Source organism: Acanthopagrus latus, chromosome 7, assembly GCF_904848185.1.
Source record: "Acanthopagrus latus isolate v.2019 chromosome 7, fAcaLat1.1, whole genome shotgun sequence".
NCBI lineage: Eukaryota > Metazoa > Chordata > Actinopteri > Spariformes > Sparidae > Acanthopagrus > Acanthopagrus latus.
In genome coordinates, this window is record NC_051045.1 from 20951413 (window position 1) to 20966331 (window position 14919).

A 14919-nucleotide genomic window follows, 5' to 3' on the forward strand; every position below is an offset into this window, starting at 1 on the left:
AGATAGAAGTGTCTGCAAATATTTATTAAACCTGTTAATTTCATGCACACATATTTCTTCCTTCTGTGATATGTACTGTCACGTTCTCTCAAACAAAATCCACACTAAGCATCACACATGCTTCATGTTCCCCGTCATCCTTTTCTCACCTCTTCCACACTTTGAAACTCCGACAAGCATCAGTCTCCTAATTGTTTCACGCACACGCTTTCAAGTGAATCCAACTTTCACTGTCATAAACACATGCACACACAATTCCTCCCAAGAGTCTTCTACTCACACAACTCAGGTACATGTTGCAGATGTCTGACACACATGTAACAAACCTGATTTTAGCTTATTCATCAGTCCTTCACACACACAAGTCAAGAGGAAGAAACAAAAAGGCAGAAGCAATGCACACAGCTCAACCAAATGTCATCCAGTCTTATCACCTCCCTCTCTCCCTCACACACACACCTGTGGAGTCTGAGTCCTTATCTTCACAGTATTTGTTACAGTGAATAAAGCCACAGGGGATTCCAAACTAACTGGAGACACACACACACACGCACACACAAACAAACACACAAAAAAAACGCACACATACAGCCTTGGTTCCATCCTTTCCTCCCATTTTCCCCTTCACGGTCTCTTACCTGTGACTGTGATCAGCATGGGAGCCACCAGCGGCCTGTTGTTATCCAGTTTTCGGCTCAGTCGGATCTCTCCGCTGGTGTGATTCAGGAGCAGCAGGTGAAGCTCATTCCCTCTGTCGATGGTGTAGTACAGCCTGTCAGACACATCGGGATCATGGGCGGGTACTCTCCCTATCACCCCGCTGGGGAAGCTATTGGAGCGATTGGACACGAAGTTGTTGAAAATGATTTGGAAGTCCTGGAGAGTTGGCCTGTTGTCATTCTGGTCGACCAATCGGATACGGACAGTGGCCCTGCTGACTAGAGGTGCTGACGTGGCCTGAACGACGATGACATACTCGTTGCGGGTTTCGTAGTCAAGATCAATGAGTGAAGTGAGCTCCCCTGAGAAGATGTCCATCTGGAAGATCTCAGGGATGTTCCCCTCCACGATTTGGTACATGATCTGGGCGTTTGCGCCCTCATCCGGGTCAGTGGCTGTGATTTGGGCTACCACAGAACCCACAGCACTGTTTTCCTTCACAAGAACCTCAAAGTCGTCAGCAGGGAAGACGGGGGCATTGTCGTTCACATCTAGGACTGTCACCTGGATGTGGACTGGGGTTCGCTGAGGGGGCACGCCACGATCTACAGCGTAGGCCGTGAGCTCGTAGAATGGAACGCTCTCGCGGTCCAAGCGACGAACTGTTCGGACGATACCAGATGTAGGCTCGATTGTGAAGTCTCCATCCCCGTCCTCACCGTTTTGGAAGGTGTACTGAACGCGACCGTTGGCATGTGCATCTCGGTCAGTGGCTGAGATTTGGAGGACACTGGTGAAGGGGGGGGCATCTTCGCTCACGGTTCCCTGATATCTAGGGCTGAGGAACTGAGGTGCATTGTCGTTCACATCATTCACATTCACCTCAACATATGTGGTGTCTGATTTCTGTGGTATGCCGTTGTCTTTAGCTGTTATGGCCAAAGTGTAGGTCATCTGGTCCTCGTAGTCGAGCTCTGCCTGGAGTGTTATAGCCCCTGTGCCAGTGTCAATACGGAATTGTGGGATATTGTCCTCAAGGAAGTATGTGATTCGAGCATTTTCACCGACATCATCATCTGTGGCACTGATCACGACCACAGTGCTTCCAGGTGGTCGGTCCTCATTCACACTGACAGAGTAGTGGGCGCTCTGGAACACAGGCCGGTGTGTGTTGGCATCTGTGATGTTGATGTGCACCTGACAGGTGTCGTGGAGTGTGCGGTCTGAGGCAGTGACTGTAAGAACGTAGCGCCGCTCCTGTTTGTAGTCCAACGGGAGGGCTAATGAGAGAAGTCCCGCCCCTCCTGCTGTGCTGATGGCAAAACGGTTTCTGGTGTTTCCTCCTGTTATCTGATAGGTCACTGCACTGTTGACATCACGATCCACAGCCGTGACAGTCACTACGCTGGTGCCGACCGCCGCGTCCTCATTAAGACGAGAGTAGTACTCCTTTTGGAGAAACTCAGGGCGGTTGTCGTTAACATCCATCACTGTAATTGTGACACTCGCTGTAGCAGAGAGAGGCGGCATGCCATAATCCCTGGCCTCCACTCCGAAGAAGTAGTGCTCGACAGATTCTCGGTCAAGGATGGAGCTCACAGTGACCCAGCCTGTTGCAGAATTGATGACGAATGGGGTGTCAGAGCTGGTGCCAGTTAACCTGTACTCCAAGCGGGCATTATCAGCAGAATCTGTATCAATGGCCTGAATGTGGAGGATGGAGCTACCAACTGGGGCGCTCTCAAGCACAGACGCCTGGAATGGTGTGGAGACAAAGATCGGTGGGTTGTCGTTCACATCCGTCACCTGCACACTGACGATACCAGTGTTGTTGGAGAGAGGTGGTCGGCCATTGTCCTGCGCTCGAACGCGGAGCGTGTACTCCCGTTCGGCCTCATAGTCCAGTGGTGCCACAACCTGGATCTCCCCAGTGACACTGTCAATGGAAAACTGTCCACGGCTGTTACCGCTGATGATGTTGTAGTGAACGGCAGCGTTACTGTCCTTGTCTCGGTCTGTGGCGCTTACACGGAGGATCTCGGAGTGAGGCCGCACATCCTCCTTCACTGCCACCACGTAGCGCTTCTCACTGAACTGTGGCACGTTGTCATTTTCATCCAGAACAGTGATGAAAACTTTAACAGTGGCCGAGCGTGGCCCCGGCTCCTTCCCCTGGTCACTTGCCTCCACCTGCAGAGTGTAGTGCTCGTTTGTTTCCCGGTCCACTGCTCCACGGGTCGTGATGAGGCCAGAGCGCGGGTCAATCTCAAAGGCTGCTCTCGCTATTGCAGCTGAGTCACCGACAAAGCGATAACGGATATTGGCATTGGATGGGGAGTCCAGGTCTGTGGCTCTAAGCTGTAAGATAGGATATCCCTCCTCTACGTTCTCCCTGATCGTCTCCCTGTATTCTACCTGCTCAAATATAGGAGAGTGATCATTCCGGTCTGAAACTGTAATGGCCACCATTGTGGTGCCAGAAAGGCGGGAGGAACCAAAATCTGTGGCTGTAACCCGGAAGTAATGTAAATCCATGTGTTCTCTGTCTAGAATCTGAGTGGTGGTGATGAGACCGGTGTCTGGGTGGATGTGGAAGTAATCGGACGATCGACTGTTCATCAGTGGGGCTATGGAGTAGGTCAACCTGCCTGCATCTCCTGCATCTGGGTCTGAGGCAGACATGACAATGACCGAGGTGCCAGGGGGCTGGTTCTCAGCTACCTGGACCTGGTAGTTATACTGGGAGAAATGGGGGTGTCTGTTGGCTGCACGTCGAGAGCGAGGCCAAGGCATCAAAATCTTCCTCCCCCTTTCTCCCTGTGAGGTTTCATCATCTGCTACTATTATCAGCCGTTCCAGACTCCTCTCTCCCCTTATGCCGTGCCTCTCCTCCTCCTCCTCCTCCTCCTCCCCCTCCCTCTCATCCCCCTCTCCTCCCTCATGGCTCTCATCCGCCGGGCTCTCTTTCCTCCCTGTACCACTATTAGGCTGTGTGATGGTGGTGCTGCTACTGGCCCTACCCTGACCCTTCCCTCCCTCTGCCTCTCTCTCCTCTGCCTGGCTCGCCTTTGTTATTCCCTTCGCCCTCACCCGCACCTCCTCCTCTTGCCCTTCTCCCCCCGGTTCTCTCCCTCCCATCAGCCGCGCCTCTCGCTCGCCCACCCCCACCTGTAATTTCCCTCCCCCAACAGCCGCAGCAACAGCGGCGGACCCCTCCAAGCCCTCTCCCTCCCTCCCTGCATCACTCTCTCTGTCTCCCTCGGCCCCCATCTGCCGCCTATCTAAGTGTCTGACACCTCCGGGCTCTAATGGCACTTGCTTACTGGGTTTTAATTGCATATGCGCGCGCTCAGAGCAGTCGGGGGAGCGGCTGTCAGCGCACCCCGCGCGGAGCATCTCTCGCAGCGCGCTCTCCCACAGGTCCTGCTGCTGTGTCTGACCGTGCCAAGGCGAATTTTCTACCTCAGATTCGCGACCGAATCCGTCCGCCTCCTTGCTTCCCTCCTCCTGGTTGTTGTTGTTGTTGTTGTTGTTACTGTTGGCGTGGAGCGTGCGCCACACAAACACGCGCTCGGTGTCCAGGGGAGCTGTCCACCGTGCTGATCTCACGTCCTTCACGGAGGGCGAGCGCACAGAGCGAGCGTCGACCCGCCATGTGGTCCGGTTCATTTCCGAGACAAGCGAGAGGTGTTTGGCTGTTGCGGAGCGAGACGCGGCCGACACAACGCCGGGAGACTCGGCAGGCGAGAAAAAGCCTGAGTCACCGGCAGACTGTGTCTCGGAAGTTGCGTTCACCCTCTCAGCAGATAGACGGAGCCGTTTGGATACTTTTCCGCTTTTTGCACAGTCGCCTGTGTGTGTTTGAGGGGGCGTAATGAGCGCCGCGCCAGGATAATTTGACGTGACTTCAGGAATTGCGCTTTTGCGAGACAGAAAATGTTGGCCGCGCGTCTCCGTGATGCTGCTCGGGGGAAATTGGATGGGGGGATTCCTCCGAGTTATGTCTCCCTCCGGGACCATAAACTCGGCTAAATATCCATCCCCCACTCTGTCCAAACAGCCAAAGCGACCACCGGGAACCTCCCTGCTTTCTCCCCGGGTTTGCCTGCTCTGCCCTCTGGTTGCCGGTGCTGATTTCCCCTGCTGAATCTCATTACCAGCCCTGCACAAGAGCGTCAGAATCTGAAACGCCAAATCATTATCCGGATAATTAGATGAATTAATGTGTTTGTAGCCTTGTTTCATCTCTCCTCCTCCTCCATCCTTTCCCTCTCCCCCCTCCTCCCTCTCTTTATCCAAAACTCTGTCGTTATCATCACTAACAGGGGGTCCATAACCACCTAGGTGCGCTCCGGTTCCGGGGTTAATCACTTCCTCCTCCTCGTCTCCTACACTCCTCAGCCCCCTTTTCCAACCACTCAAACAGCTATCATCACCCCCCTCCGTGACGCTGCTGGGATCGATAACATTGTGCCTGCCCAAATGAGAACAATTACCAGGCCTCCTGTCCACGCTGGCCGAGCCCCCATCAGCACCCCAAACCTGGCGACATGGATGGATTGTGTCTGTGTGGCCGGTCTCGGAGGAATCACATGTTGAAAAATGACAAATGTAGTCCAATTTGGATCCCTGGATACAGTCTGAATTGTTGGTGAAACGGGGATGAAATCTGAGGGTGTGGAGTGAGGGCGAATTGTATCCAGAAGGAAAATGAATGCAAGGAGAGCAACCGGTTGGCGAGCGGCCAGGTGAGGGGTGACGGGCCGGGGAGAGGGCTTGTTTGCAGGGGCTTGACCAGCAGGGATGCCCGGGTGTCAGGGAGCACCGTGCGGCAGAAAGCCTCCTCACCTTAGGAGCCCTCTCCCGCACCTCTCCCCCTCTCTTCCCTCCACTTCCGGGTGCCCTCCGCAGGCCAGAGGCGTGCACAAAGGCGCTGGCGGCGCCACGTTTGGCGAGGTGTGGCCTCGACGCCGGCCACCGTTGCGCGCACGCTCTAGTCCTTTGTACTGCCCGTTTTTTGCCGCTTTGTACCGGCGAGGAGGTGAAGGCAGGTGAAGAGTGAGGAGAAACAACGCCCTTCCTCCTCATCCTCCCTCTCTCCGCTCCCTCCCCTCCGCCGACGCCATCAGAGCTCGACCTGCTCCTAGTACCTGGGTGGAGAGGAGGAGGAGGAGGAGGAGGAGGTGATGGTGGGCCGCTTCCACTCCGCCAAAACGTCCCGACTCCTTTCAGTCTCTCCTTCCGTGTCCCCCTCGCCCCATCCTGGTGATTTCCTCCCGGCGTCCCCCCTGCGCGCTGCACTCCAGAGCATCCCTCGGTCTGTATCCGCTCTCCGGTCCACCTGCTTGGGCGTAGATTCCAGCTGCCCCTCGGCGCCTCCCCTGCTTCCTCGCACCGCTGCCGCTGCCGCTGCTGGCTCACTTTACCGGCGTCTCGGTCGCAGAGGGCCGGGGTCCATCGGTTGGAAGCCCCTCCTGTATGCACCGTCCCCGGGGTGAGGGCGAACAAAGGGCCGAGGAGAAGCAGGTGGAGTGCCAGAGAAGAGAGCAGGAGCGGGGTGAAGCCCGGTAGCGGTGCAGCCATTTAGTCTCTTCCTTTCTCTGTCTCTCCCCTCCTTTCTCCCTCTTCCACCTCTGCCTTTTCTCTCTCTCTCTCTTTCTCTCTCGAGCGCGTCTTCCCCCGACTTCTCTCTCTCCCTCGCTCCGGCTAGGTGGCCAGTTCCAGCGCCGCCGGCACCGCCCGACACCTTCCCCCAGGCTCCCCCGTCTCTCCGTCGGCCCGGAGAGTTGGCATCTACCCGCTGTGGTCCGTGGAGCTGGAGGTGTGAGCGTTAGGAGCGGCGCGGCAGCAGCATCTCTCCTCCCGTTCATTCACATCCAACATGGCTTACGCACTCACACCGACTGACTGGCTGGCTGGCTCACACACTACCCTCCCGTACGTGTGTGTGTGTGTGTGTGTGCGTCTGTATGTGTGTGCACGCTCCTCCAGCAGCGGCGGCACAGCCCGATGGTAGGCTATCCATCCATCCACACACACACAGTCACACTCTCCTCCCTCTCTCCTTTTCCACCCCTCCCCCTATTGCTTGCACATCTCCCCCTCTCTCCCTCTCTCTCTCTCTCTCTCTCTCTCAGTCTCTTTCACTGTCTCTCTCTCTCTCTCTCTCAGCCCCTCTCTTTCTCGGAGTCTCTCTCCCTCTCAGTCTCTCGCTCTCTCTCATAATGGTTGGCTCCGGTGCGCAGGGCTGTTACACAGCACCCGCGGCGGCAGCCATATCCACAACTGGAATGGGGATGGGGTGGGATGGGGTGGGGTGGGGTGCTGAGGGAGGGGGATAGCCTGTATCTCACACAATCACACCGTCATCACCTTATAATCGGAAGAATTATCAGCCCCACAAACAGCCCCGCAGGTCAAGCCCTCTCCCAGACAAACCCCGTGGTGCTGCCGATGCTTCGGAACGAGACCTTAAAATGGGATTCTGTCGTTTCAAAATGAAATGAAATGATGTCACAGTGGGGGCGGCTTCTGGATGAATTGCAGGAAAGCAATTCCTCGAAACTTTTAAAGCGGGGTGGAGGGGGGGTGAGGGCACCATCAGCAGCTCAGGCTGTTGTTACAGAGCACTTGGGTCATGATGCTTGTTGTGTTTCTCTTCAGTCTCGCAGCGTCATTATGTCCATTAAGGACCAGATTGACTTATCTTGTGATATCATCCTCATGGAGACGCACAGAGGATGTTCCAGTGCAGTGATGTAAGCTCTGGGGCGTCAGGGGGGCTCTCGGAAAAGTGACGTCACCTCCCGTATTTTCACTGATGAGTAATTCACTTCACACACACACACACACACACACACACACACACACACACACACAGAGAGAGAGAGAGAGAGAGAGAGAGAGAGAGAGAGAGAGAGAGAGAGAGAGAGAGACCCATAGATATTTCAATCCAGTGACTTTAATGTGAATAATGTTTTCCTGTGGAAGGACAGTATATCTTACAGGCTGTAACAGCCCCACAGGGATTCATATATGTCCTGTGTTAGCAGAAAAAAAAAACTTGCTCTAGGATTAGTCTGGTTCATTTCAGTGGGGCGCAATCCAGCAGTCACCCCAATTTAACACTAATGCGTGCATGGCTAAACGGGCAGATCCATTTCCTGATACTTGTTGAGAAATCACATTATGCAAATATGTAGGGCTACAGATTTCCTCCTACATTCGCTCACAGTCTCCTCATTCAATACCAATTTATAATCCCGGCCGGGCGGTGCGTGCTCTCTCTAATGACACGCCTGGAATTGAATATGATTTCTTCCTGTGGCTGATGGGAGGAGATACACAAGGCGTGTCAGTCGGGGGCGCCGTGCATCAGCGCCCAGAGAAGCCGAGGAGCATCCGGATCTGAGTCCCTGCGGGCGCTGCGTGATCGAGCCTGCGCGTGCACACACACACACACACACACACACACACACACACACACACACACACACACACACACACACACACACACACACCCCTGACGTGTTCTTGTTTTTTTCCCGTGTGTGTGTGTGTGTGCGCGCCAGGGATCTGTATGGTTGTATCTCGCTTCCCATCAGGTATCTCAGGTTTGGCCCAGCTGACTCCAATCCCTTCAAATTCGGGCTCGACCAGGTCAGGTATAAGTGACATATGTGTGGAGATCTCTGTCCGCTGCTCATTATCACACTTCAGTACTTCTGCTGGTGCGAAAATGTGCCTGTAGCACCCAGTATCACAGACTGCCAAGTACAGAGAGCTGGCACCATAATGCCTGTTTCCTTACTAACTTATGTTGATCAGACAGTTTCTAGTTTAAGTCATGATTACACAGTTTTAGGCTATTTTTATCTGGACAAAGTTCTTGCACACCTGCCTGTGTTGAGACAGTTAACATTTGTGAACTTTGGCTTCTATTCTTAAAAGTCGAATAAGGAATTTATAGAAAAAACATGTTTGTATTCTTAATATTCCTTAATAAAGACATTTTTAGATAAACTGTCTCTCATTTTGGTATTGGTACCAGAATCCAGACTGCATCATCCCAATCATCTAAAGAACTTTTAATTAATACCCAAACCTATGGCTGTAAAGCCACAGTTATCTTTACCACATAATAAACCATATACTGATGGGTGGAAAAATTAAAGGTGCAATATTTTGGGGAAGAAATGTTAACCAGAGGAGAAGGATCTTCATTGACTGACTTTTTTTTTCTTTTCTCCACCTAAACAAATTAAACATACTGTCCTTGTTTTCATGAATGAATAAACTGAATAAACAAAGTGACTTTAAGGACAACACAATATCAGTAATTTGTATATATCTGGTGGAACCTGCCACCTAAAAGCTCTTGGGACCTTGTTTTCCTCTGAGAACAGCTTGTTTATCCTGTTATGGAAAAAATAAATATTTCTGAGTTTGTCCTACTACCTCATTAATATTGTATACATATTAAAATTCAGAGTTTGAATTTCATCCCCATAACCACATAGAAAAGAAAAATCTGAATTAATAAGTGAAGAAATATGTATATATAAAATAAATAATTACAGCAAACGTGGGGTCATTGAGAAGTTTCACAAGAAAGGAAAGATGTCAAACAATTGAACAACTTTAGGAGAATGGGGAGAGTTCCAGAAACAAGTTGCTCCTTTAAATTGTCACCCATCAATACATACATGTATAGATGTTATATGTATGTATGTCTGTAATTCAGATTTTATCGTGCTGTGCATGCCAACATGGCTTGAACACTGATGTGTTGAGGTGTAACCAAAACTCTCTGACTGTCTCATCAAAATGAAGTGTAAATGATTGGAAAAGGGTTGCAAAATTTGAGATATTCATGGTACAATATCCACCTCAAGAAAAATTAAGATTTCATGGTCTAACACAGTTATTACAATGACCCTTAGACAAATGAAACAGGTGTTTTCTTTTTTGGTTCAACAGCTTTATAAAATATTATGTCCTCTCAGACATGAAACTTGAAATAAACACCATTTACAAAAATAATCTAGTCGAATTCAACGCTGTAGAAAAGCAAATGTGCACAGTTAAATAACTGTCAGTTTTCATATCACAGTATATCTTGAAACCGGTGTATCGCTGCAACCCTGGTTGTGCATGTCACTTCTAACTGTAGCGTGTTATAACAGCGTGTTAATGCCTGTGTGTGTCCCAGTCGGTTTGGCCCCCTGCCTCTGTTTTCCTCTCAGGGCTAGTAGAAGCTTGGAGCGCAGCCACAGCAACATGGTGCTCCAAAATGCATATCCTCCTTCTCCAAATATGATTTGAACACACAAAAGAAAATGATGCTCTGCCTCCCTTCCTCCCTCTCCCTCTCCTCTCCGGGTGTCGGCAGCCGCTCTCCAGCCTCGTGCTCTGTCACCAGGATTTGCTGCCGTTTTTTTTCTCCGACGCCCTCAGTGAGCCCGTGTGATTACTGTGGAATGTAGGTTATTGTGGCGCGGGCTGGCGTTGTTAACAGGATTTGGAACGGGTGCGTGTCGGGGGAGCATGAGGACGTCTAGACAAGTTGTGACTAGGCAGCGTGTGAAACAGTGTGACAGGTATTACTCAGTTTACTCAGTCACTGATGATAGTTTAGATATATTGATGCCTTTGTCACCGAAGTAGGGGACGCTTTCTTTTTGTTTGCCATCCATCACCGACAAGCCAGAGGTCAAAATGACATCTGGCGCCGTCAGGGATTCACTGACCTGCACAAGAGCACGTCACCGGGGTACAGAAGGTGGATTCCTCTAGTTGAATCTTTCTTCCTGCTGTTTTACCATTGAGTTCTCTGACGGTGTAATTGAAATAGTGTATTATTACAATGCTCCACGTTGGGAAATTAACAGTCTTGGGCTATTACTGTTTCAATTTCAGCGATTGCAGCACAATTACCAGTTAATCTCTCTGTTAACATCCTCTCTAAGTGTGTGAATGAAGTTCAGTCAGGCATAGGCTGCAATATATTCATTATGTGTCCCCATCTGAAATGAAAATTTTGCTCCCTGCGGTGGAAAATACAAACTTAACTTCTTTTATTGCGTTAAACCAATGTATTGGTAATGACAGCTGTTTTACTTCTCTATAAAATTACTGTGAAATCACACTTCTTAGGGCAAAATAGACTGGCAAATGTATGGGGTGTAAAGTTTAAGAACATTAAATTAACACTTGAGTACCAGAAGAACTCAGCACTGGAGCCCCACAGGGCTTTGTGCTCAGCCCCCCTGAGTCTGGTCAACAAAAAGGACAAACAAAAAGCATCCTGACTGGAAACATCACAAACTGGCATGGTTTGTCACGGCCCAGAACATGTAGGCTCCTCAGGGATTAAAACTGGAAAGATCTACAGAGCATCCGTGACATCAGTGAAGTGGACGTCTGCACCGAGCTCAATGGATACTAAAAGTCAACACCCACTCCATCCACAGCCTGTTCACCTTGCTGCCTCCTGGCAAAAGATACAGAAGTATCTGCTGCCATACGACAGGACTACGGAGCAGCTTCATTCCCCTGGTTGTGAGACTCGATTCACATCCCACACTCAGCTGTATTAAATAGTTTGTTTGTTGCTTGTTTGTTTTTCTTTACCCTAACCCTAACCCTAACCCATTATAACATAAAGGGACTTAATATCAGTTAAGTTTACAACGCTGGTGAAGTTAAATGACGAATAAATGAACCTCTAAACCTTTAAACTTTTTTTTTTACCTCTCAAACTCCAAACCTAGCACACACACAACGGAGGGGAATATACAGGAGGCAGGGCAGATTACACAGCATATTTCACTAATTCATATTCCCACTCCACATCACAGAATATGAAAAACTACTTTAATCCTTGGGTGCCCTTGAAAGTCTTTGAGATATTAATAGCCTCGGGTCTGTCAGGGAGGGTAAAATCCAGACAGCAGTGAATCCACTAGGGGAAATTTTCTGCCATAAAGCAATTCTGATTCCTATTCTGGAGGATGGACTGTTAATTACACCGAACGGGAACTCTAATGAAAATGTGCAAACTCGGAACAGTCTCCGTTAGCAAAATCATCACCCCCAAAGTAAATGGATCTCTTTGCAATTTTGTACAAACATGGGAGAACTCAGCCGTTCTAGTGCGGGCTGATGAATAGGTCATTGCTAGAAGAGACCTCAGTACATGAATTAAATATACACGCCCAGTACATGCAAAATACGTGAATGTACCTACAGTCAAGGAGGCGAAATTCCTTCAGCGCTTGATCATCTGGAAGGACTAGCTGCAGATTACATCACAGAACTCTGGACCTTGAGGAATCCCTAATACACCCTTGAAAACCCTTGAATTATAAATAGCCCTGGCCGTCAAATCAAATAAAAACCTGACATAAAATCGACCGGGGCTGATGCCTGCCTGTCAGTGCTGCCTCAATTAAGTAAACAAAATGATTCAGCATGCCTATTAAGTAAAAAATGTAAATAGCCATTAAATGATATTAGATGATATCCAATAAAGCCAGGATTATAGGATTTAACATCCAAGATTTAACTGTTTCACGTCTACCTTCATTTTTTATTCTGAGCGACCGGTCAGATTAATTAGGGCTGAGCACAAAGTCTAATAGACACAGTGCCGAGTGATGGCGAGGAGGGAGTGCTGTGCCACTTAAAGCTATTTATAATGGATCAGAGAGGCTGGAAGGACTATAAACACTAAACGAAACTGACTGACAGACAGTTACTACAGCACCCTGTGGGGATCTGACATGTGAGAGAGAAAGGAGGGATGACGGGAGGAGAGAGACTGGGAAAGGAGGGTGAGTGATGAGTGACGAGGAGGGAGAGACGGGAAGGTGGGCGAGGAAGAGGAAGGGAGCTGAAGCTGTAACTCAGGAAAGTTATAGAGTTTTGTTTTTTTTTAATGTTTTTTTTAATGGATCAGAATTGTTATTCCTCTGCTCGCTGGCCGCTTGGCTCTTAACAGATGCTTGCCGGAGGAGGATATACATTCACTCACACACTCTTCTTGTCATTAGTTTACACACTCTACTGTATTTGTTTCATGTATAATGGAAATAAGAAGGAAATGTCATAACCTTTCGCACGCTCAGCCCTCGAGCGTTGGAGCTACAGCATCATCCCTGGAAATGTCACTAGGTCCAACTGGGAAGTTGTTGAATCACTTTGTTTTTTTTTTTTTAACAGAAGATCAACTCCGGCGTCTGCTCACACACACACACATGCACACACACACTTCAAAGTTCAAATTTGCAAAAGACTTTTCTGTTTGAAGCTGCGCTCTTAATAGGGAGACAAGAGACATTGGCTTGAAAAAAGATGAGGTGAGGGATAAAAGAGTGAAATGAAGGTGAAGAGGGGAAATAGATAGGGAAAATAAGAAATAAGGCGCGGAGGATGCAAAGGTGCGAAATGAACTAATTAATACGAAACACTGATGTTAACTATATCACAACCAGCAGTCAATACAAGCCATCTCACTCAGGTCTTTGTTTTTACATTAGGCATCTAATTCCAGGCTATCCACCTCACATAAACAGACTGAAACCTTGATAAGTGCATATATAAATATTTACAGTCACGTTTTAGGGCATTTAGCAGGCACTTTTTGTCCAAAGCGACTTACAGTGATTCATAAATACATTTATACACTGATGGTGGTGGTGGCTGACATCTGGAGCAGATTGGGGCTCAGTGTCTTGCCCAAGGACATGCAGATCAGGGGAATCGAAACCAGCGACCTTCTGATAACAAGACACTGGCTTTACCCCTTAGCCACAGCCGCCCTCACCGTGTGTGTATATATATATATATAAATATACATGCACACACACGCACACACACTTCAGCAAATAGTACGACAAGCCTTGGTAAGCGAGGCAGGCTTTGAAGGTTAAGGCCTATTTCACAGCATCAGTGCACTCGTAACGTGAGAAGGGCGAGGGGCTGAGGTAACGTCGGCCGGTCTGTTGCAAAACAGCAAATCACACTCTGAACTTTTTCGCAGGGAAATCCACCCACAAACTGTGACACCACCGTCTTGTTTTGTGAAACGCAATCCCGTTATTTCGGGATAGCTTCAAAGCAGCCCCTCGGTTTGAGCGTCGCTGTGTAGAGTGACGTGTATGCAGAGTTTGACGCTAGAAAGCTGTTGGTTGAGTGTTGTTTTCCCCCGTGCTTTTAAAGAGGCGCGCCTACGAGCATGATTTGTGACATCATGCATACATACATACATACACGAGTGTGATGTGGAAACTTGAAGCTTCCACTCCACGTACACTGAGAGCAGACTTTAAATTGAAGTATGAGAGCTCTTGTGCCCAGCATTTAAAAACTCCTGAAACTGAAATGATTTGCACAATCAGATCGTTTGGAATGACTTTTAATGAGGTACAACACAACGGTTGAATGTGCTTTTCCCAGCCACACAAAAAATCTTCAAGGTTTTGTGAACTTCAGGTGAACTGTGCATTTGCTCCTCAATACTTTTATAATGTCTGTCTGCCCTCAGCGCGCCTATTTCCCTGAGGATGTCTTTCATTCCGTATATCTTTGACTGGATCGTCGTAGTTATGGGAGAAGAGAGTGACAGTGTGATGTGGTGTGATCACAGCTCTGCAGGATCAGACACCTGCCTACGTCAGAGATCTACTGCAGCCCTGTGTCGCCAGCATGTCTCTTAAAAGTAAAGGAGGCCGTTGAGGTCGTAGCTCCTGAACTGTCAAACTCTCTCCCAGTGGACTCAATGCAGCAGCAGCTCAATAACCATTTGTTTCCGACTCGTGTTTGTCTCATCTTCCCATTCTGTTTAATTTTGCCTTTCTTGCGCTGTATGTCTAGATGTATATTCATGCATTATTGACTCTGAGACTTCTCTGTTCTCAAAAGCTACTATTCAAATAGAGTTACTTTCTAGTGGAATGTACTTTTTTGCTGCTCATTTCATTTCTGCTCCATTTCCATCTAACGTGCCAGCGGGGGGAAAGTGCTCTATCCGCCTTTTTTCTTTGGCAAATAATTACCCGTACGATTTTTACATGTCTGTGCAAAGCGCTGGCACTGGGTCTAAAACCTGATTGATCTTTCAGTTCGCCGAAACATTTTCTACCATCAACGGGAATATCCCGACGACGCCATGCTATCTATTTTGTTCAATCAGCCTTTTGAGCAAGAAAAAGCACACCGCCAAACAGTGCTGGGTACTCTGTATGAGTTTGGGGTGCA

General features: G+C 49.1%; 1 protein-coding gene across 1 annotated transcript in view; it reads right to left on the bottom strand.

Moving 5' to 3' along the window:
- Window positions 1–6569, bottom strand: part of celsr3 (cadherin, EGF LAG seven-pass G-type receptor 3) — a 104814-nt gene extending 98245 nt beyond the window's left edge. Inside the window, exon 1 of the mRNA XM_037105545.1 lies at window positions 639–6569. Coding sequence (XP_036961440.1) covers window positions 639–6243 — 5605 coding nt within the window. The 5' untranslated portion in view covers window positions 6244–6569. The remainder of the gene's footprint in view (window positions 1–638) is intronic.
- Window positions 6570–14919: the final 8350 nt, after the last annotated feature.